Raw genomic sequence first — 23106 nt, forward strand, 5'->3', positions numbered from 1 at the left:
CGATTCCATATACCTAGACCTACTGACAAGGCAACTGAAAGTTAGTGGACAGGATTAAGTGCACTGGATACGTTAAGAATGAGCTCAAGCAAGGCCACCCATCATCGTCAGCTGACCGAACCGAAGACATTGGAACATCCACTGAACGCAGTCCAAAGTTGGTTCAGCGATTATAGGTTAAACTGGACATTCACCATTTACGGTACGTAAAGAGTTGCTACACACACTGAAAAACATGGCCGGTCGGAGTGGCCGAGCGGTTCTAGGCGCTACAATCTGGAACCGTGCAACCACTACGGTCGCCGGTTCGAATCCTGCCTCGGGCATGGATGTGTCTGATGTCCTTAGGTTAGTTAGGTGTAAGTAGTTCTAAGTTCCAGGGGACTGATGACCTCAGATGTTAAGTCCCATAGCGCTCAGAGCCATTTGAACCATTTTGAGCACATCATGCACAATGTGGTGTGCTGACCGATGACTAATCTGTAAACATGCTGCAATATCATGCAGTCTCACTCCGCGGTTTTCCCTCACTATGGCTTCAACTGCTGTAATGTTCTGTGGAGACACAACTCGTTGTAACTGACCTGGACGAGGAGCATCTTCCACTGAAGTCACACCATTTGCGAACTTCCTACTCCATTCGTAGAATTGCTGCTGTGACAGACATGCATCACCGTACAGAACCTTCATTCGTCTATGAATTTCAATAGGTTTCACACTTTCACTAAGCAAAATCGGAATAAAAGAACGCTGTTCTTCCCTGGTGCAAGTCGCAAGGGGTTTGGCCATTTTTATACTGATACGGCGACGGTATGTGTGCATCTGCACTATGCTGCCACCTACAGGCAATTCTGAACGCTGTTTGTAGCACGCTTGCCAACTTACAGGATAACGGCGTGAAATTTCGATTTGTTATTACAAATTTAAGGTTTCCATTTGACTCATCCTCGTATAAATAATAATAATTCAGTACTTATTTCAATAAAATCGATGCTTAATTTCCGGGTACCCTGTGTAACGATAACTGCAAAAAATGCCTTTCCCCTTATTGAAAACTAATGTGAGTTAACAAAGACATGTACGCATCAGAAGAAGTGGGTCTTTTAGAGTACTGGAAGTGACAACTAGCACAGCTGTTGCGCTCTACCGGATAGTATCAGCGTCACAGCTGTGGGTTAGCGAGGCAGCAGACACATTACAAGAGAACAAGTGGTATCATTGATAATGTTTTTATCTCTAAACTCGACGCGCGGGACTCTCTGCGAAGCCTCTGCCTTCATTCGCTCGCAGATTAGAGAGTTACAGTGACCAAAAAGCACCAGGCGTGAAGCATTCGACACGTGAATACATCCCGTCTTGACATCGCCTGGTGGGCTGCACATTTGCACAGTCGGCCGCCGCAGCTAGCGTGTTTCCTTCGCTTCGCATCTCTCTTCTGAAGATCGAAAACTGCAAAAATGTCATCGGGACTGCCAGAGGAGAATCCCATCTACGGACCGTTCTTTGGTATCATAGGGGCATCGTCAGCTATGATATTTTCTGGTGAGTCTCTTGTTTGTCTCATCTAAGTACCAGATGGTGGCAGTATGCGTAGGTATCATAGTTCGTGTTTCTACGAAATACAAGAGATAGTCGTGTAAAATGCAAGCGGCCGTTTTGCCACGTGAGACAATGAACAACTGGTGACTGCAGAAGGAAGTGCTGTTACCTCTTGTGCTACTAATTGCTAATACTGGATAATGAGAGCATCTGTACGTTTTCATGCGACAAGAAGTAAAATATGTATATAATAACACGTAATTGATACCTTCTGGAATAAATTGCCTTGGAAGTCGTACCACTTATTACGGGGCACCACATGAAATATTTGTAGAATTACACATACAACAAGCTGACATCAGTGAACTGTAAAACTGTGTAACATACAGTATGCTCGCAAGTGATGATTGTTTTTGAGACACAAAAGTCCTCTTAGGAATGAACAGGAATTTGACAAATACCTATCGCGTGAAACTCAACATGCCGTCTTCGTTTACGAGAGTATGAAAACTGTAGTTGGCAGAGCCCAGGTTGACGTTTTGCTCAGCTTTCTAAAACCAATCTGCAAAAAGTACATCCACTTCTTGCCACCAATGAGCCGGCCGCTGTGGCCGAGCGGTTCTAGGCGATTCAGTCCGGAACCGGACGTCTGCCATGGTCGCAGGTTCGAATCCTGCCTTGGATATGGATGTATGTGATGTCCTTAGGTTAGTTAGGTTTAAGTAGTTCTAAGTTCTAGGGCACTGATGACCTCAGATGTCAAGTCCCATGTGCTCAGAGCCATTTGAACCATTTCTTGCCACCAGTGACCATTAATTGATTAGCAAGAGTATTAAAAAATAAGTTCTCTCGATCCCTGCAAATGTATCGGTGCAAGTGAATAAAGCACCGTTCACTCAGATAGTTGCTGTTACATACTTAGTGGCTAATGTTGCACGTCCGAAAGATAAAAGATCTTTACTATTAGAAATTTGGGCAGAAATAAGTCACGAAATTGTAGCGGAAACACGATTTTTGAGAAATGTATTCTGGTGATATTCTAAAGATGTAACGCAACCAAGAAGCGAATGTAGCCTAAATAAAAATCGTACAATCTTTGAAAACTATGAATTGCACACAGTGATGTTTGGAGACGTATGTTTATCTGCGTGTTTCTGGAACTGAAGTGTTAGGATTTTCGTAAATAATGGAGAAAATAAATTACGAGGTTTTAAAATGTTCAGAAGTAACTAATACGCAAGATGAATTAAATTCGGTTTCACAGGACTTTTGGTCTTCGTTTCCAGAATTTAAGGATGGTCGTTGATTATTAAAGACCATGAGCTCTATCTCGAAAAATCGGGATAAAGCAATAGCAACCGTTTCGTATTAAGATGTTATTCAATATCCGATCTCTTTAACAGAGAAGATAACGTATTGAAGGACATAAATCGTCGATGCCGGATTGTAGTTGCTCTTGGACAGGTCAGCCGTTACACCACGTGCCCGGAGAAGGGAATGGTTCCAAGTCGAGTCCCGGATCAGGACAGAACTTCAATGAGCCAGGAAGTTTCTTACAGACTAGTATAGAAGTTGCAGAATAGATAATAAAATATTTACAGCATACAGCGAAGGTCTGTAGTAGCTTCATCTGCATCTACATACATATTCTTCAAGCCTACGTACGGAGCGAGTGGGAGGGTACTCTGTCCCCCTTCCTGTTCCACTCGCAAACAGAGCGAGAGAAAAACGACCGTCCACACTTCTCCATATGAACCTTAACTTCTCCTATCCTATCGCCGTGGTCCTTATGTTGGCGGCAGTCAGCTTCAAGTGCCGGTTCTCTAATTTCTCTTAATTGTGTTAGTCGAGAAGATCATAGCCTTCCCTGCGAAGATTGCAAATTTAGTTCTCGAAGCATCTATGTGCCACTTATGTGTTATTCAAATGAACCGGTAACAAATTTAGCAGTCCGCCTTTGAACTGCTTCGGTGTCTTCCTATAATCTCACCTGGCACTGATACCAAACACTTGAGCAGTGCTCAAGGATAGGTCGCAATAAAGTCCTCCTCTTCACAGATGAACCACGCTTTTCCAAAAAATTCTCCCAATGAAGTCGATAATTCGCCTTCCATACCACAATCGCCGCGCGGAGTGGCCGCGCGGCTAGAGGTTATTTGTCCCGGTTTGCGCTGCCCCTTCCCCCCGAGATTCGCGTCCTCCTCGGACATGGGTGTGTGTGTTGTTCTTAGCATAAGTTAGTTCAAGTAGTGTGCAAGTTTAAGGACCAATGACCTCACTAGTTTTGTCCCTTAGGAATTCACAAACACACCCTACCACAATCCTCACATGATCATTCTTTCGATATTGCTTTGTGGCATTACGCCCACATATTTAAAAGATGTGACTGTATCTAGCAGGATTTTACTAATGCTGTGTAGGAACATTACCGATCAGTATTTTCCTAGTCAGCATCTCTTTACTCATGTTTTCATACATTTAGAGCTAGCTGTCATTCTTTACACCAACTAGACATTTCGTCTAACAAGTGAAACGTTCCCTTAGAAAAATTATGAATTACTGGTAAACCCCTTACGTTATTTGATTTTCGAACAGCTGAGCAAAGCTGAACGTACACAGACATTTCTCTCTTTACTTATTCTGATCAACACTAAACTGACACACAATATTTTTAGCGCAACGCCATCTGACTTTCAACAATCCCTGCAAAAGAATGGCCCTGACTAACAATAACCTATACCTTTCATGAATAACTTACCTCACAAAAATCTTCGTTACTCGAACTACTCCAATACAGCGAGCGCCAATACTGCCAGCTGAAAAAAAGATTCTAACTACGGAAGGCACTAACTACTGATAGGCATAGTTAGCAAACGAAAGATTTTGATAGAGAACAAACAATGTATTTACCTTAATACCGTTCAGAAGTCGTAATATATATGTCAGTACATGACATTCAGTCTCACAAATTTCCTTTTTCTGATGGACACACGTCCAGATCGTCCGCTCTCAAAACTCTGGCATCTCTCTCCCCACATCTACCACTGCTGGAGGCTCACCTCCAACTGCACAACGCTGCTTGCTGTTCACAGCCAACAGCCCAACAGTACACAAGCGAATATTCCAACAAAGAGTCCAACCAGCCTCAGGCTGCACACAGCACAGTCAGTGATTTTCATACAGAGCGCTACGTGGCGTTACCAACATAAAAACCTAAACAGCCTACTTACACAAGTAGCAGTACCCGAGTGCCTCTCGCCGATTCCGATACATTTCTAGGTCAAAATATGAGAGATGTATTTTTTATACGTGTCCATACGGCCGTTGAAGAGGTGAAAACTCTCCCAAAAAATATGCAGTTGTTATCTTTCTGGGCACATGTCGTCGAAACAGTAGGAAATATAACAAAAATGTTGGAACATAATTTTCAAGGTTGCTACTGCACTTTACAACCCTAAACATTTTTATATATTTCGAAATCCTCGTCTCACCTCACAATTTTTGAAACGGTAAAAAGTTTATGTTTAGTAAATCTAATAGTACATTTAACAACAAATTCAACGATAAGTGGTAAAGCTACATCCCGAAGTCGCTGTAGTCAGATATAAGTTGGAAGTATCCCTAATACCGCTGTATGTGTACTCTGTCCGCCGTACGGCGCTTGTCATACATGACGATAATGTTGTTTGCAATTTCACAGTGCAACTATGAAAGATAGGCTTCTGACGGATTTAACTGAAAAAATGAAGTCTTGCTATCTGACGAGTCCGGGAATGGCCACCATGGAGGGGCGAGAGGCGATTCCCATTTTGTTTTTTCGTGGTCTTTGTTTCATTGGTTTCTGTTTCGCTTCGTTTCTTTAGTTGTTTGACATCTACTTCGTTACCTTACAGTATTTAGGTTGTGTTGTAGTATCTTTGACAGTTGTATTATCCATTGCAAAGAAGTGCTGCATACACATACATATTGTGCACCACGCACATCTGATTATTGCAATATTAATGCACTATTTACAGCACGTATCACAACTTTTAAAGCAATAATTAACGGGAGGATCACATCTATTAGGTTTTTCTCAGATGTATCCGCTCTTGTACCACTCATACCTAAACGCGTTCACAGATCGAGGGAATGTAAACTGATTATGAAACAGGATCGAATTTTCAGGACATAATTCGTCAAGTGCAAATTTACATTATAGCCGTATAGTAGTATTACATCAAAGAACTATTTCAGAAAATTGCTCCACTGTCTGTCTGTGTAAACATCAAGTGGCTGGATTATGCCGGTTGATCTAGCAAGAGTCATCATACACTGTACGTCCTTGTTTCCTTATTCCACGTATTTGCGATAGATTGCCAGAATAGGGTATTACGGGAAAGACCACTCTACACAGTAAATTATTACAAAGTTTGCGATAACTATGAGCGTGTAGGAGGCATTAATATGGAATTATCTTGACCACATATATATTGCGACCTATTACATTACGGTATACACTGGTGGGGGTGGGGGTGTGGGATAGGGGAGAGAGCGGCGAGGAGAGCGCGACGCTCTCTGTCTACACAATACCTCCGCACACACACGCATGCCCCCCTCGTGTTTACACCAATACACGTAATGTGGTAGGGAGGTTATGGACATCGAATCGCTCGGTGGGAACACGATGATGAGGTAAGTACTGGACCGCCGGACAGTAGGACAGAGATGTATTAATGTATGAATGCACTTCAACTGTGTGCGTACATTTGCACGTACTGTCATTCGGTAATCACCGTTCCCATAAACAGGCGGCCGGATTTTGCAGACCGAACGTCGGACTGAAATCGAATAGTATGCACAGAGTGTAACACATTGATTGTGTACACAGTTATTTCAAATATAGTACCTATTATGCAAAAACTTCCATCATCCGCATTACGCTATCGAATCTACCATTACCGACAAAGAAACATCGTTGTCATTACATTTAGCGAATCTGATTAAAGAGTCCATCGACACCGACTTATTTGTAAGCAGTTATAGTACTTTGACCTACGATGACGAAAGTGTATTTCCTGAGGCTGTCGCAGTTGAAGAGGTGTTTGAAGAGAATTATGAGGATAGTGTGGAAGACAGTAAGAAGAGTAAAATTGCAGAAGATTTGGAATATAAAAAAGGTAGTTACGTTTTCGCGTGGAAACAAGAAGAATAAGAGTTTAAAAACAATCCAACATAATTTCAGAAAGGTTAGGAATACAAAATAACTATAAAGATGGAAAACACAAGTCACTGAAGGTGGGAAACAGAGCGACAAATTATTACAGAGTTCCAGTTATGTACTGGGAAATTCCAGAAGGCATGCAATAAATCACTACGTATTCATGGCTTGAACCTAAAACGATGGGCTTTGATGATGACAGATGAAGATAGTTTGTCGTGCTATCTGTTATCGACGACTACGAAATAGATTCATCATTTTAAAGTGAGGCATAGAATTATTTCTAAAAAATATTAATAAATTTGTTGCTCAGAAACAATTAACCAATACAGAACAATTAGTGGTAAAATCTAATGCACTTGTGGCAAACGTAATGTCAAATATTGCATTATTAGGAGAGGACAATATTTACAATTCGGAACAATCTGATTTAATTTGGAGACACATGCAGGTAATGCCCTATCCTTTAAAGGAACACTAAAAGTTAAATGTATCGCTCAATCGTTAAATTCGTCAACCCATAGCCACACCATACAGCCAGTCCTATCTGGTGTTTTATCATCCTCTTTGCTCACAGTCCTGCAGGAAACACGTGGTCAGTTTGGACCCATTGTTCAACGAACTATATATAAAGCCGATAATATTGTTGCATTTGCTTCACCATCTGGTAAATTATCATCATATATCGCTATTAAATGATTTGCAGATGTTTACTTACCTACTGTGGGTGAACGATCTGTTCTGTGTTTGGATTCCTGGACAGGACAAACAGACAAGAAGTTAGACAACATAGACAAAGGTAATCAGGACGTAAAAATTATGACGATTCCTGCTAGATCGACCTGCATAATCGATCCAATTGCTGTTTACACATTCAGACCGAGGAAGAAGTTTCTAAAACAGTTCTCTGATGTAATCCTACTAAACGGCTATGATGTAAATTTGCACCTGAGGAATAATATCCCGAAAATTCAATACTGATTCATAATCAGTTTTCATCCCCTCGACTTGTGAACACGTTTAGGAACGCGTGGTTCAAGGGCGGTTGCTTCACAGAAGAACCTGATAATTGTGAACCTCCTGTTCGTTATTGCTTTAAAAATAGTGATAGAAGCTGTAAATTGTTCAATAATATTGCAATAATCAGATGGACGTAGAGCACAATGTACACGTGTATGAAGCACTTCTTTGCAATGAATACTACAACGTCCTCTCAGTACTGTATAGAGTATCAGGGATAATACAACACAACATAAATACTGTAAACTAAGAAAGTAGATGTCAAAAGTAATACTCAAAACCAAACAATTAAAGAAAGGACAATAAACAAACAACTAAAACAGACCACGAAAAAACAAAAAGGAAATAGCCTCTAGCCATCTCTATGTTCGTTATTTCCGGACTCCACAGAGAGTGAGACCTTATTGCTTCAGTTAAATCCTTCAGGTGCCGAAATTGCAAACAACACTATCGCTATGTATGACAAGCATCATACGGAGGAAACAGCGTGCGAATAGCAGTATATAGGTGCAATTCCTATTTATATCTGACTACTACCACTTCGGAATGTAACTTTATCATATATGGTTGAATTATTTGTTAAATTTACTATTAAATTTGCTATACATAAACTTTTTACCTTTTCATAAATTGTGAGGTGTATGGAGGATTTCGAAATACATCAAAATGTTCAAATATGTGCCTGCACAGTTATAAAGTGAAGCAGCAACCATGGAAATTATGTTTCAACATTTTTGTTGTATCTCCTACTCTTTTCACGACAAGTGCTCGGAAAAATAACAACGGTGTTTTCTTCGGCGGATGGGGGGAGGTGGGTTGTTCAACACTTAAACGGCCTTATGGGCACATATAAAAAAGACGTGTCTGATATTTTGACCTAGACTACAACATACTCGAAATTTCTCGGAATCGGCGAGTGGAACTTGGGTAGCGTGCGTTGTAAGTCATTTTGTATCGTCCTATAGCCGCTGAACTTCACCGCCTTACCCCACATCACAGCATCACCAGCAAACAATTGCAGATTGCCTCTCATCGTGTCCGCCAGATAATTTATATGTATCGAAAATAATAACGGTCTTATCACACTCCCTGGGGAACTCCTGACGATAGCCTTGGCTCTGATGAACACTCACCGTCGAGCAACATACTGTGGTCTTTTACTCAAGAAGTCCTCGAGCCACTCTCATATCTGGTAACCTATTCGAAACGCTCATGGATCACCGGGTTTCGGGTTCGATTCCCGGGGACTTGGTGTTCGTGATGTCCTCATCATTTCATCATTATCATCATTATTCGAGACAGTGACTCGATTGAATTGTGTAAAAATTGGACCGTCTAACAACTGAGACTTTATACGGGCGATGATTACAGCGCAATTGAGTGCCCCACAAACCAAACATTATCATACGCTCATATCTTTGTTGAGAATGATATGTACATCTCACACTACTTCGAACTGAAGTGCCCAGTGAAAATTATGTCGTTGCTGGTGTTTGGAATCTTTCGACTTCATACCGAAAGGCGGAAGCATGAAGTCATTCAACAGTTTTTTTCTGTCTGAAGCCTATGAAGATGAGGGCACAAGCATCCAGCCGTCAAGTGTCGATAAGAATTTACGAATAGTCACCGAGTATCCAACCAGTGACGAGAGGGCCGGCGTCTCCGTACCTTGTATTCGCGTGCTGGCGTGACCGTAGCTCGATGCATGGAGGAATCTAAGTTTTCTGCCCAAGTTCACGCTGAGCATACAGATATCGCCGACATTCCGTCGACCATCGGTCAAACGTCCCGTGCGAGTGCTGACCTGTCACACCCAGGCAATACTTGACCGTCGGTCACAGGGGCGATATTTCTACAAAGGGTGTTAAAAAAGTGTCGAATATTTTGAGAGGTGGCAGACCCACCAAAACAAGGACTAAGAACTCGATTAAACATAGATTTTCAATGAATACCTCAAGAACTATGAAACTTGTTCATTTTAGATAGTGTGAAATACTTCCCTCCACTTGTAACCTCTTTGCTTTCAGTATTTCCGGAGGGCATAGGATGGACCAAAACAAGAAAAATGTGTCCTCCAAACGTGGGCTCTAAAATGCATACCTTAAGAGCTATGATCAGTTCTTCAACAGAATAGATGTGTTTCAGAACAGCGAACATCAACAAGTGCTCATAGATCAGGACATTATCTTTATTTTTTCTAAAAATATTCGACATTTTCTTAACACAATGTAGATAACAATGTCGCCAACAGTTAGTTTGTGGCGAACGAACTGAGTGATCGTTGTGATGTCAACAAACAGAAATCGGGAGCGTAAAATAGGCAGCTTGAAAATGGCTGGGTGTGCTCCTGCCGAAATTTTGGTACTGTCGACAACTTCACCTGCCTGCATTCCCGTAAGTTATTCGAACACCACGTGTTATTCTGACAGCACGTTTGAGAGGAATGTAGGGAGCAGTGTAGGCTCTCTTTCTTAAAGATGAGTTCCTCAGAATATCATTTCGTATGACAGTATTGAATGTAAATATGTAAAATATGTCAACTTACTGATTCGTCTGTCCTCAAGGCTCGCAATGATTCTAAGAGTAAATGTGACTGAATTAAGTGGATTTAGCAGCTTCGAAAGAGTTTTTTGCAGTTTAAATTCTCTTCAGTAGGGACACCTAAGAATTTTGAACTTTCCTCCATATTTATTACTTCCGCAGAATGTGTTACACTTTTCATTGGTGTAGTACCGCTAGGCGAGAAGAACTAATATGTTGTGTCTTTTACAAAATTGGGGGTGATAATATACGCAGATAACCAGCCAATGATACTTCTAAGAATATTGTTTACTATTTCTTCTGTTTCTGTGTGTATGTTTGGATTGATTAAAATACTAGTGTAGTCTGCGAAAAGGACTAATTCTGCTTGTTATATATTAGACGGAACATTGTATACATATATGAGGAGCAGTAGTGGAACTAATACTGAACCATTGGGAACACCATACGTGATTTGTCGCTAGTGATAATTAAGTTCCCGGACTATACTGGTTAAATTATTAAGTACGGCAGTCTGCATACTTTTCGTCAGATATGACATTATCCATAGGTTGGCTGTACCACCAATCCAATAAAACTTCAATATATCTAGAAAAATGCTGCAATTCACAGACTCAAATGTCTTAGACAGATCGCAGAAAATACCAAGTGGCGCTATTCAGTGCTTGTAAAATTTGGCGAGTGAACACGTAAACGTAATTCTCAGTAGAGCAACCCTCCTGAAACCAAACTGTGATTTGTTAGTGGATATTAATTTTCTCAAAAATTTTCGCAAATTATGTCAGCCGCGAAACGGGTCAGTAGTTGTTGAGATTCTGCGTTAAGGTCTCCGAGACCGCGAGATTGAATGGCGCAGAGTTTGGTCCGTAGCTACATCTGTCGAATGCGCGACTAAACACTGCCAGATGCGAGCGGCCACTCTCCTCACAAACCGAGTTTCGTATCTCTGAAGATATGGCTGGCAGACGGTGTTGACCATGTCGAATATTCAGAGTGGTCAGAAAATTTCTGAAACGCTTGTAGTGATGTTGCAGGGCAGATTGTACTGAGACACAAATGTTAAGAAAAAAATTCGGTACGTTTTGCCGTTTCAGCATTATTTAGGACTAAAGTTAGCCAATCAGGTCGTTTAGCGCTCGGGTTCGAAAACCCTGCGAGGTGAGGTGTTGCCAAATGTATACTCCACGTTGTAAGCGTCTATAAAGCTCCGTATTACAGCCTATTCAAAGTCGGACGGCATGGTCTGGCGGTACAGAGTTCGACATCGGAAACGCAGGATTATGCAGATCGCCAATTATTGAAAAAATATAAATTAGTTACATACAACGGCGTGCACACACTTTATTCAACATTTAAACGTCACTGATGACATTTGGATTTCGGCTGACATGTTAGATATGCCTGACATCATTGGCGATGATGTGGCGCAGACGACGTAGGTCTAACAATGTGTACCTCTTAGGACATAGTTATAGAAAGACAATAAACCTCATACATAGCCAATAGCCATACATGTAACAAATACAAGGAAAATAATGATGTTTTGTCAGGTCGTTAATGTAACAACATAATTTTATGGAGCGAAACGTAAAACTAAATTTTCACAGTAGCTGCTCTACATGTCCTCCTTTACCCTGTCTGCACGTATCGCAACGGTGCGTCATGGAGTCCGTAAGATTTCCCGATACCAAAGGTTTTCCTGATTTCATCAAAGCCTGCAAGTGTCCCCGAAAGAAGGTCTTCGATTATGACTACCGGTTAGTATAGACGAGTGTTTTTCATATTCCCCCACAGATAAAAATCTGACGATGTCAGATTTGGGTCACCGGAGTGGCCGAGCGGTTCTAGGCGCTACAGTATGGAACCGCGCGACCGCTACGGTCGTGGTTTCGAATCCTGCCTCGGGCATGGATGTGTGTCATGTCCTTAGGTTAGTTAGGTTTAAGTAGTTCTAAGTTCTAGGGGACTGATGACCTCAGAAGTTAAGTCCCATAGTGCTCAGAGCCATTTGAACAATTTTTGTCAGATTTGGCCAACGATCTCTCCAGGGAAATGGACTACTTCGGCCGATCCACCTCTGTGGATACAGCGCCTCTACATGCTCACGTACCGCAGCAGCAAAGTGAGGCGCTGCGCTGTGGTGTGGGAACCACATTCCCTAACGGACCGCCGGAGGAAGAACGTTTTGATGGAATGCTAAATTCGTCTGTCCATTTAAATGGGGCGGAAATAGAATGACACACAACGAACAGTCGCCTACGATACTTGCCCAAATGTTTAAGCTAAACCTTTGCCGATACAGTTAAACATAAGTGCCACGCAGATTTGCGTCCATCCAAATGTGGACGTTCCGGGAGTTGAATCCTCCTTCTCTGGAGAAGCATGCCTCGTCTGTCCACAAACCATCCTTTCGAAATGAGGTTCAAATGGTTCAAATGGCTCTGAGCACTATGGGACTCAACTGCTGTGGTCACAAGTCCCCTAGAACTTAGAACTACTTAAACCTAACTAACCTAAGGACATCACACACATTCATGCCCGAGGCAGGATTCGAACCTGCGACCGTAGCAGTCGCACGGTTCCGGACTGCGCGCCTAGAACCGTGAGACCACCGCGGCCGGCTCGAAATGAGGATATTCGTTACATTGATTTAAGTATCACACGGTGTATTGGTAATGTGACCGATAGTCCTCATCCACCACATCGTGCACTTTCTGTAGATGGTAACGAATAGGTGTTCGCAATGTAGGATATCCATTATACAGCGTATGAAACTTGTAGCGACAAACAAACATATACATTTTACCATGTGTACTTCGCAGACATACTTTGAGAACGTCGGGACAACTTGACGTATCCTCAAGACACTACCAATGACCCTTGATCTGATATTACGTGTTGCAGGGAGCGTGTCGAGAACGTTTTATTGTAATTGGACTTTGTAACGCAGCGTTCTCGACCAGCGTCGATATTGGTTGCAGCAAAACTTTCGGTCCCCCTTAACCCTCTATCAGCCGCTACAAAGGTATGTGTACACGGAACAACGTATTTGGGAAATCTTGCATTGTAAACGCTGCGAGCTTCCGGTCCATTTTGACTCGCAGTGCCGTATGCTAAATACCTATCGGCGTATTCCTCGAAGGAGTGCCAATGGCGCACCTAGTACCACTACGTGTGTGTCAAGCCTACCTCACTGATGATGAAACTACGCATACCGTTAACTATCCCTCGATACCCTTGTTCGATTTCGTAGTCGGGTGCACAGTTATTCAGCGATGCGATTTTGAAGGCTAAATGGACAGTGACACCACCGATGTTTGCAGCTTCCTTCTCAGTGCTGGCACTAACCACCTACTCGTTGCACATGCTCTTATGATGTTGAGTGAAGATGTTGTACGTCTCTATGGGCAAGAGTAGCACGTACGTCTTCCGAACGCCAGTGGGGACAGTGAAGATAATCTATAGCTGTTGCCTATCCTGGGTTACGTGAATCAGATATATGACTGCAAGCAACAACTCGGGCGGTGCACCGTTCGTAGTTCGCATGCATTTCCAGTGTTCCTACTTGCTAAATACTGTCGTCGTGTAGCGTCTCCAGTACGTCGATATAACTGATGTGGTCATTGACTTCCATCAGTTGAAGCAAGTCATATCGTTCTTCCACTGGCAGTTCTGTGTCTTCAGTTTCGGACGTTCATATATCTATCAACTCATTCATTGAAACTTCTTGACAAATTAAAACTACGTGGCGGACTGAAACTTGAACTCGGGACCTTTGCCTTTCGCCGGCAAGTTCTATTAAACTAGCCAAGCACGACTCACGACCCGTCTCACAGACCCATCTCGCAGCTTTAGTTCCGCCAGTACCTCGTCAACCAGGAAGTTCCACACCAATACCAACGCACACTTCGTTGTAGGGTGAATATCTTATTCTTTAGTATCTCGTTGTCACTGTCTGTCTGGTATTCTCAACGCTTCTCCATGATTTACTTCTCGCACTGGTTATACGTCTCCAGGTAACGACCGAGCTCCAGCACTTCAACAAACTCCATTCAGAACGGCAGATGCAGCGTTACTACTTCACGATTGTAATTGCCCTTGTCGTCTAAATTGTAGAAATGGCTGTGCACGACTCGTGACTGACAAGGGAATCATCAGACCTGTTAAACGTGGATTTTGATGAGTCTCAGCTACGTTTTACAAGCGTCTGTCCAGAGTGCCTAGCTAGCGGCTTTTCATGCGACGGCCCCTAGTTTACGAGAAAATCGATTTTTAAGTTTTATGGGTACCTTCTATAATCGTAACGTTTGTCATGTTTCGACTGAATCAGAGTAGTGCAGTGTCTAAGGTTCCCGGCTACCACACTGGCGGTATGGCATCGAATTTTGTTTCTGAATTTTTTTCCCAATTTTGTCAGGTAGAATATAGTTAAATATTATACCGAAGAACCAAAGAAAGTGGTACACCTGTTTCATATCGAATAGGGCCCCCGCGAGCCAGCAGAAGAGCCTCAACACGACGTGGCATTGACTCGACTAATGTCTGAAGTAGTGGTGGAGGGAACTGACACCATGAATCCTGCAGGGCTGTCCACAAACCCGTATGATATGCTGAATAATGTTCATTTCTGGAGAGTCTGGTGGCCAGCGGAAGTGTTTAAACAGACAAAATGTTTCTGGAGCCACTGTGTTGCAATTCTGAACGTTTGAGGTGTCGCATTGTTCTGCTGGAATTGTCCAAGTCCGTCGGAATGCACAATGCACATGAATCGATGCAGATGATCAGACAGGATGCTTACGTACCTGTCAGCTGTCAGAGACGTATCTAGATGTATCATTGACCCATATTACTCCAAATGCACACGCCCCCTAACAATTCTAGAGCCTCCACCATCTTGGACAGTCCTCTGCTGACATGAAGGTTGCATGGATTCATGAGGTTGTCTCCATAGCCGCACACGTCCATCCCCTCGATACAATCTGAAACGAGACTCGTCCGACCAGGTGACATGTTTTCAGTCATCAACAGTTCAATGTCGGTGTTGATGGCCCAGGCGAGACTTAAAGCGTTGTGTCGTGCAGTCACCAATGGTACACGAGTGGGCCTTCGTCCCCGAAAGCCCATATCGATGATGTTTCATTGAATGCCTCTCACGCTGACACTTGTTGGTGGCCCTGCACTGAAATCTGCAGCAATTTACGAAAAGGTTGCCTTCTGACACGCCGAACGATTCTCTTCAGTCGTCGTTGGTGCCATTCTCGCAGGACCTTTTTCCGGCTGCAGCGATATCATAGATTTGATGTTTCACCGGATTCATGATATTCACGGCACACTCGTGAAATGGTCGTACGCGAAAATCCACCACCTCATCGTTACCTCAGAGGTACTGTGTGCCATCGCTCGTGTGCCAACTATAACACCACATTCAAACTCGCATAAATCTTGATAATCTACCATTGGAGCAGCAGTAAAGGATCTAACAACTGTGCCAGTTACTTGTTCTTTTAGCAGGCGTTGGCGACCGTAACGCGTTATTCTGCCTGTTTGCATATCTGTGTATTTTAATACGCATGCCTCTTCCAGTTTCTTTGACTCTTCAGTGTGTATGTCATTCAAAATCATTCAGAAACATTGAGTTTCGCAATAGTAATTTCATTAATAAATCATCACAGGAGCAAATTTTCATCATATGTTTAATCCGTTCGTTACGGAATAGACAGCAGAATCGTCTTACTCGCTGTCGTTTGCATCGCTTGCTGTGCTACAACAGAATTCCGGTGGTATTTGTTTTAGAAGCAACCGACACTAAAATTCATGTATCACCTCCCACATTTAATCAAGACTGCTGCCTTGGATGCATACTGATTTTTTGGAATTGATGAACATTTAAAGAATATTTTGTTACAGAATCTTCTGTCGAAGCGGTTTTTACGTAAGTCTTCAGCTTTTTGAGATTTTTCGTCAAAATTTTAATCTATTTCTATAAAAGTAAGCATCACAGTAGTGTCAAATCCCTACCGTCAACGTGGTAGCCGTGAAACTTGGCCATTGGGCTACGCTCCCTTGATCGAAACGAGACTAAGTTACAGGCACAGGAAACACGCGTAGCACTTCAACATTGATTTTCTAGGACACTAGGGACAGTCGCATGAAAAACTGCTAGTCAGATACTCAGAAGAGGGTCCTCTACAGCATACGCAAGATTTATCAAAATACGTTATAAACAGGTACGGTGGTACCCTTGTGAGGTGTTGTATGTATTTAGTAGTTGTGTCGGTAAACTCCGCCTGCAATGCTTTCTCACTTTTAAAATCAGCCGTAGCATCATCACCATCGTCTTCGCTTCGTTCAACCTTCTCTTCTTGTAATGACAAACGGGTAGCGCGACTGAGCGCTGATCGTGAGTTCTATTCATTATCTCGCGTCTCATAAACGTTTACTCAGCGCTAGGAGAGCTTCACCTATTCACTCTCAGGGTACGAACGTCATTTTTATATCTCTTATATTTCTATTACGTGAAACTGACGATACAGAGCGCAGAAACTTGTTGCAGTAGGTAATGACACCTTGCAGAACGGTAGCGAAATATAGGCCATGTATCTTTGGCGTTACATGGGTTCTATACGCAGATAAAAGTCACCAGTTCCGTGTGTCGTTTGCTAGAGCTTTAGGAAGTGACGACCAACGTCAGTGGTGTTTAGAATTAGCTAGGGAGAGCTGATTGTAGAAGTATTCGTGAAACAGTTATCCTAGCGGATGGCTTGTTTGATGTCGTACAAATGGCGTTGCAAGCAGTCATAATAAAGGAAGCAGACTCTGCTGTAGGTGGGCACTTGTGTACAGTTCTGTTGTGTTTATTTAGCACTGCCACTCCCTAGCAGAGTCATTCTGTTAAATATGTAGTATGGTGGTTGCTCTGACTACATCACATATACGCGTTTTTTGTACTGAATAATAGTAGTCATTATGAAAAGTATATGTTATGTGTAAATTTAAAACCACCTCAAACATAAAAATGCTGTGAACTTGCAGCCTTGGGCAAAATAACGACAACAAAGCTGGAATTTAGATTTTAAAAACAGCTTATGTGCGTTCGCTTTTTATATACAAAAAATGAAATATAGATGGATCTCAGAGTCATTGGCCGTCAGTCGGCTGTGCGTGGTGCATGGAGTCTTGCCGTTTCTCTGATGCGGCACTCTGGATCTATCAGGCATTTGAATTAACTATAGATAAACGAGAGTGGTCCGCAGCTCGTGGTCGTGTGGTAGCGTTCTCGCTTCCCGCGCCCGGGTTCCCGGGTTCGATTCCCGGCGGGGTCAGGGATTTTCTCTGCCTCGTGATGACTGGGTGTTGTGTGACGTCCTTAGGTTAGTTAGGTTTAAGTAGTTCTAAGTTCTAGGGGACTGATGAGCATATCTGTTAAGTGCCATAGTGCTCAGAGCCATTATCATTATCAAACGAGAGTGGCAGAAACAGGTACAGTGCGAACACTTTACCGTGGCCGTCGGCCAAGGGGTGAAGAGTGGTGCGGGTAATGAAGCCTCGCCTCCTTCTCGGATAGCTGGCAGTCTACAACTATTTTTTGTGCTTTAGCAGAAGCAAAACTGGTTCATTCGTATCGTCGCTTCTCTATAGCCCTGTGAGAGTCACTGTCAAGTCTCATGATCCATCATTTAAAATTAAGAAAAGAATACAATTACCAGTGCATAAACCAAAGTAAGTACTGGTACACAGAGCGTTTGGCAACGGCTACCATATAATAACTTTCTTAGGTTGGCAAGGTTGTAAAGAAGGTAGTTCAACCCTGATCTCTAGCGGAATCTTACGCAACCACAGGTCAAAACACGACCCCACTGAAACTGCCGCGTTGAGATGTGTGCCTAAGACCACAGTGACTTTATTTAGGTGTCCAACAACCATTCGTCTTTCTGTTGCAGCGTTGGGGGCAGCCTATGGCACCGCCAAGTCAGGCACGGGCATAGCTTCAATGGCAGTGATGCGACCCGAGTTGATCATGAAATCCATCATCCCCGTCGTCATGGCGGGTATCATCGCCATCTACGGGCTAGTCGTAGCCATCCTGATCGCCGGACAGATCAAAGGGCCCAAAGAATACTCTCTCTACATGTAAGTCGCAAATATGCCAAATGGCGATACATTACATGGATTTGCATTTATTGTCCAGCAGTTACAACTGAAAATGGAGTGTTCAAATAAGGTACTTTTTTCTGAAGAAGGTGAAGTTGAGCTCACCTCGCTTGAGGGTAAAGGTCTCAGAAAGCTCCAGAGTTGACGCCACACGTGCTTCCATCTCTATCTTTCTGTCTCTGTCTTTAATTTTTTTAATTTTTTTTACAATCGTATTGACCAACTGGGATCACGTTAACAACTTCAGTTCCTCTTCTTCCTTTGTTCTTGTTTCCTATTATTCCAGTATTCCCTCATTTTCTCCCTAAGAAGTCTCTTCCTTTCTTCAGTTCATGTTGTTCCCGATTTTTTTATTTCTTCTGCTTTGAAAGCCTTCCAAATTTAGTATTTTGTTTTTAAAACGGTTTATTTCTGCTATTTTTGATTCTTTGATGTTGTTTCTTTCAAGATCTTTTCTTACTTCTGTAATCCATGCTATTGTCGATTTCTTCTTCCAGAAATATAGAAGTACTTGTTTTGTTAGTCTATTTCCATCCATTCGGTAGAGATGTCCAAAAAAGGTTAATCTTCGTTTGGCCATTACTTCAGATATTTTCTCCATATTTCTGTAGATCTCCTCAATACTTCTTATTTTCCAACCATTTGCAGTTTTCATTGCACCCATTATTTTTCTAATAATCCTTCTTTCCAGTACCTCTAGTTTGTCCATCTTATAGTTCATCGTTAGGCACTCAGATCCATATAAACATTCTGGTCGTACCACTGTGGTGTAGTGTTTCAGTTTTGTTTTTCTAGATATTCATTTCTTGTTGTAAATATTTTTGGTCAAACCATATGCTCTTTCCAGTTTGTTAATTCTTACATCTATTGGAAATTTTTCTAGGCCATTCTGTTGTATAGTTTCTCCAAGATATTTAAATTTATTTACTCGCTCTGTTTCACCTATTTGTGTTTCTATGTATTTTGGTGCATTTTTTATATTTGTCATGAATTTTGTTTTTTTAGGTGAAATTCTGAGACTAGTTCTATTTGCTAATTTTTCCAGAATATTTATTTGAGTAACTGCTTCTGTCAGGTTTTCTGAAAATATTGCAAAATCATCCACAAAAGCCAAGCAGTTTACCTTAATTCCATTTGTTTTCCTTCCCAGAGTTACTGGTTAAATTTTGTGATTTTTTAGCTCCGAATTCCAGATCCTTACAATTTTTTCTAGAAAACAGTTAGACAGTAAAGGTGATAAACCGTCACCTTGTCTAACACCAGTTTTTATTTCAAAAGGCTGAGATACTTCTCCCTGAAATTTGACTTCAGATACTGTACCTGTTAGTGTTTCACTAATTACGTTTGCTAGTTTTCATTTAACACCAAATTCTCTAATGACCTTATCTATTGTTTCTCTGTCTATACAGTCAAATGCTTTCTTGAAATCTATAAATGACTCTAGTATTGGTTTGCTGGTTAACATTCTATGGCGAATTATTGACTTTAAGTTAAAAATTTGTTCTGCATAGGATCTATCTTTAATTATTATATTAATAAATATTATATGTATTACTATATATTTGTCTCTCTCTCTCTCTCTCTCTCTCTCTCTCTCTCTGTGTGTGTGTGTGTGTGTGTGTGTGTGTGTGTGTTTGTGTGTGTGTGTAGGGGAAGGGGGGTGTGTTTGTGTGGATGGGTGGGTGCATCTGTGTGTGGGTGGGTGTCAGCTCGAGCCATTCCACGTGACGCATACTCTAGCGGTGTAGAGGCGGTAATCCTTTGAATGGAGCTGCTGTACGTGCCATGGTCTGGTTCGAATCGCTGACTGATGGACCCGGATGGTGGGGGGTGTTGCAGGGGCTTCAAGCACATGGGCGCCGGCCTCACGGTGGGCTTCAGCGGGCTGGCCGCTGGCTTCACCGTGGGCATCGTGGGCGACGCGGGTGTGCGCGGCACAGCGCAGCAGCCGCGTCTCTTCATCGGCATGGTGCTCATCCTCATCTTCGCCGAGGTGCTGGGCCTCTACGGGCTAATCGTCGCCATCTTCATGTACGCCAGCTAGCGCACCCACCGTGGCAGCCGCTCGCCCTGTCGACTGAGCAAGAAGTCCTCACAGGGCGTGTTCCCCTTTCCAGATGATAGGTAAAGGCCTCGCGGCCTCTTTTGTTGCTCTCTAGAACTGCAGTTCAGTAAAACACAGGACACTCAGGAAAAGGCTAGGATATGTGTGTCAGAAGTTTTTCCTCCACTGAAAAACAGGAAGAAGAGAGTTATCAGGACTGGATACAAGAGAAGGAATACGCTGATTCTGCATCTCGTGAATATCATTGGCAAAGGAGGGGAATCTTCTCAGCACATCACGGTTTTCAAGTTCTTTCTTTGTTTGTCTTTCTTGTAATCCAACATGAGGAGGTTCCAAGCTTGAAAAAGAAGCAGGCATGGAAATAATGTAAGATTTGGTTCTTTGTCTATAAACTATCCAACTACTTAAATATGAAATCATAAACCCTGAATGGTCATACATGAACTGCTGTATAACATTCACAGTTTATGCTTTCGTGTGTCACAAACGGGAAAGAATACTCACCTACGCCGATGAGAAATATTGTAAACGGTGCTTTTCATACCCATAACTTTTGAATAAAAGTAATTAAATTTAATTTTTTGCTCCTTTCTTTCTTTCTTTGAGAAAAACCCAATATCCTTATAAACTGATGGTTTCTAAATGAACAACTATACACGAATTAATACACCAGAACGGGTATTTTGTGTTCCACATGTCTCAAAAGACGCTACAGTAAAATATCATACACTATTGAGTAAAAATAAAAACTGTTTGAAAAATAATCAGACTTCAACATATTTACAATCACAATTCAACAATAGACTCTTTCCTGCACAATGTTACATCTCAAGCATCCTCCACATGAATTTCCTCAAGATGAACAGTCTATGGGGATCGTAGTTATGGGGATTTCTGAACGCTTAAGCGCAGCTCATTCTATGGTGTCATACTTAGCAAATCGGACTATTCAAGATTAAAAATGGAAATGTTACTGATTATAGCGTCGTTGGGGATACGTGGGAGGTAAGGGGGAGTTGGGAGTGAAAGCAGAAATTTGGTGACTGTATGTTTTTAGTCAACCGTTTAGGTGCCTATGTTGTGAGAACGTCTCATGTGTAGCCCAGTGAAAGATGTATCGGGAACCATTGTGTTGAATGCCAAGTGCAAGCCAGGGGGACTGTAATAAAAATCCCACATCTTTCCATAACATAACATCGCAAGTCTGAAAACAGGACAGCACGTGGCGCCGTGGGAAAGTAGATTATTTAAATACACGCCATGTAGCTATATTTTCGGTGAGAAAATCTATAATATTTGTAATCTAACTGCCATGACTTATAACATAGCCAGTTTCAGCAAATATGATACAATGACATGCAAGTTATTACCTAACCAACCATAGCTAAGATACCCACTGATGGCTGATATTTTCCTGCAATAGACAGCAAGGCAGCACAAAAAAGCATCTAGAATTATCTACTTATATCTTTTGAATTTACACTATCCACTGTTGACTGAACCCAGTCGTGTGATAAGTTGATACTAAGACTGCCCTTACCTCAGGCTGGAATTAAGTGAACTTCAGTTTTATTTGAACACGAATTATTTTGAGGCCTCTAGCCTCATCCTCAAATGTACCTAATACATATACATCAAAATGATGTGCTACCAGACACTCAGTTGGTCACTTCATGAGTGATGCTCTGGTCCCTGGTTACTACAGAACAATTGACTACACCAAGACATGGTCCAAAGATAAACACACTTCACATCAGTTTTATGTACATGTGTCAGGTACATCTCAACAAAGGCTAGAGGCCTTGAAGTCGATCGTGTAAAAAGAAAAAAGAATTGAAAATCAGTTGACTGTTGTCATTCTTAGTCTCAGTACACATCTAGTGATTATTGATCCATTTAATTTGATCACCCTAAAAGCAGAGTTCTACTGCTGATTTTCGTAAGTGGTAACAGATCGTGATGATGTCAGTAGAGTGACCCGTTACATCCACTACTGAAAAATCGCAGAACACGTAAAAATTAATAAAAAAACATTTTGAATTATTTTGTTCCTGGGAAACAGCGATCTAAAATTACAATAAAAGTTTTTAATAAAACAGTGTTTATCGTCTCTATGTAGAGGGCCGCTGCTTGCCACTTTCTTCAGCCGTCACTGTGGAGTTTCATTTGTCCGTTAATGAACGTACCACCATCGAAACCGGTCATCTGATTTATAAATTTTAAGTCCTTATATGCGATCCCAGATGTTTTATTAAAAACTTTTTATAATAAACCTTTTTTCTTGAATAAAACATCTGCATCTTTCATTAACCCTTCAACATTCTGACACTGAGCTGTTTTCAAAGGATCTGAGTGGAAGAGATGTAGCTTACAGTAAGAAACATTGAGGAAGGCATTTGCAATACCATGAAACAGAAACGAACGCAGCTGAACCTACACCGTGTAAAGGCCTATAGATATAAATTGTCGCCTCGAATTTCACTACGCATAAATGCAAATTGTCCTACCTATGGACACGAAACTATAAGGAAAATAGCTCCGCTAGATGGCGTTAACGTAGTTCGTCCCTGACCGACGCGATGACCATGTT

The 23106-nt window shown here is 42.0% G+C and overlaps 1 protein-coding gene across 1 annotated transcript; it reads left to right on the forward strand.

Annotated features, from left to right (window-relative positions):
• The first annotated feature begins 1264 nt into the window (after positions 1–1264).
• Positions 1265–21093, forward strand: LOC126259487 (V-type proton ATPase 16 kDa proteolipid subunit c-like). The gene is made up of 3 exons (XM_049956326.1): positions 1265–1542; positions 18241–18430; positions 20291–21093. Exons 1-3 carry the CDS (start codon positions 1458–1460, stop codon positions 20493–20495), a joined length of 480 nt encoding a protein of 159 aa, XP_049812283.1. The 5' UTR covers positions 1265–1457; the 3' UTR covers positions 20496–21093.
• The last annotated feature ends 2013 nt before the right edge of the window (positions 21094–23106 follow it).

Source organism: Schistocerca nitens, chromosome 5 (assembly GCF_023898315.1).
Source record: "Schistocerca nitens isolate TAMUIC-IGC-003100 chromosome 5, iqSchNite1.1, whole genome shotgun sequence".
Lineage (NCBI taxonomy): Eukaryota > Metazoa > Arthropoda > Insecta > Orthoptera > Acrididae > Schistocerca > Schistocerca nitens.

What these genes read in the sequence shown, in the direction of transcription:
- LOC126259487 (XM_049956326.1), top strand. Translation starts at nt 1,458, where the DNA reads ATGTCATCGGGACTGCCAGAGGAGAATCCCATCTACGGACCGTTCTTT. An exon ending in GTCAGCTATGATATTTTCTG is followed by an intron (nt 1,543 to 18,240) that starts GTGAGTCTCTTG and finishes TTTCTGTTGCAG; the next exon opens with CGTTGGGGGCAGCCTATGGC. An exon ending in AAAGAATACTCTCTCTACAT is followed by an intron (nt 18,431 to 20,290) that starts GTAAGTCGCAAA and finishes GGGGTGTTGCAG; the next exon opens with GGGCTTCAAGCACATGGGCG.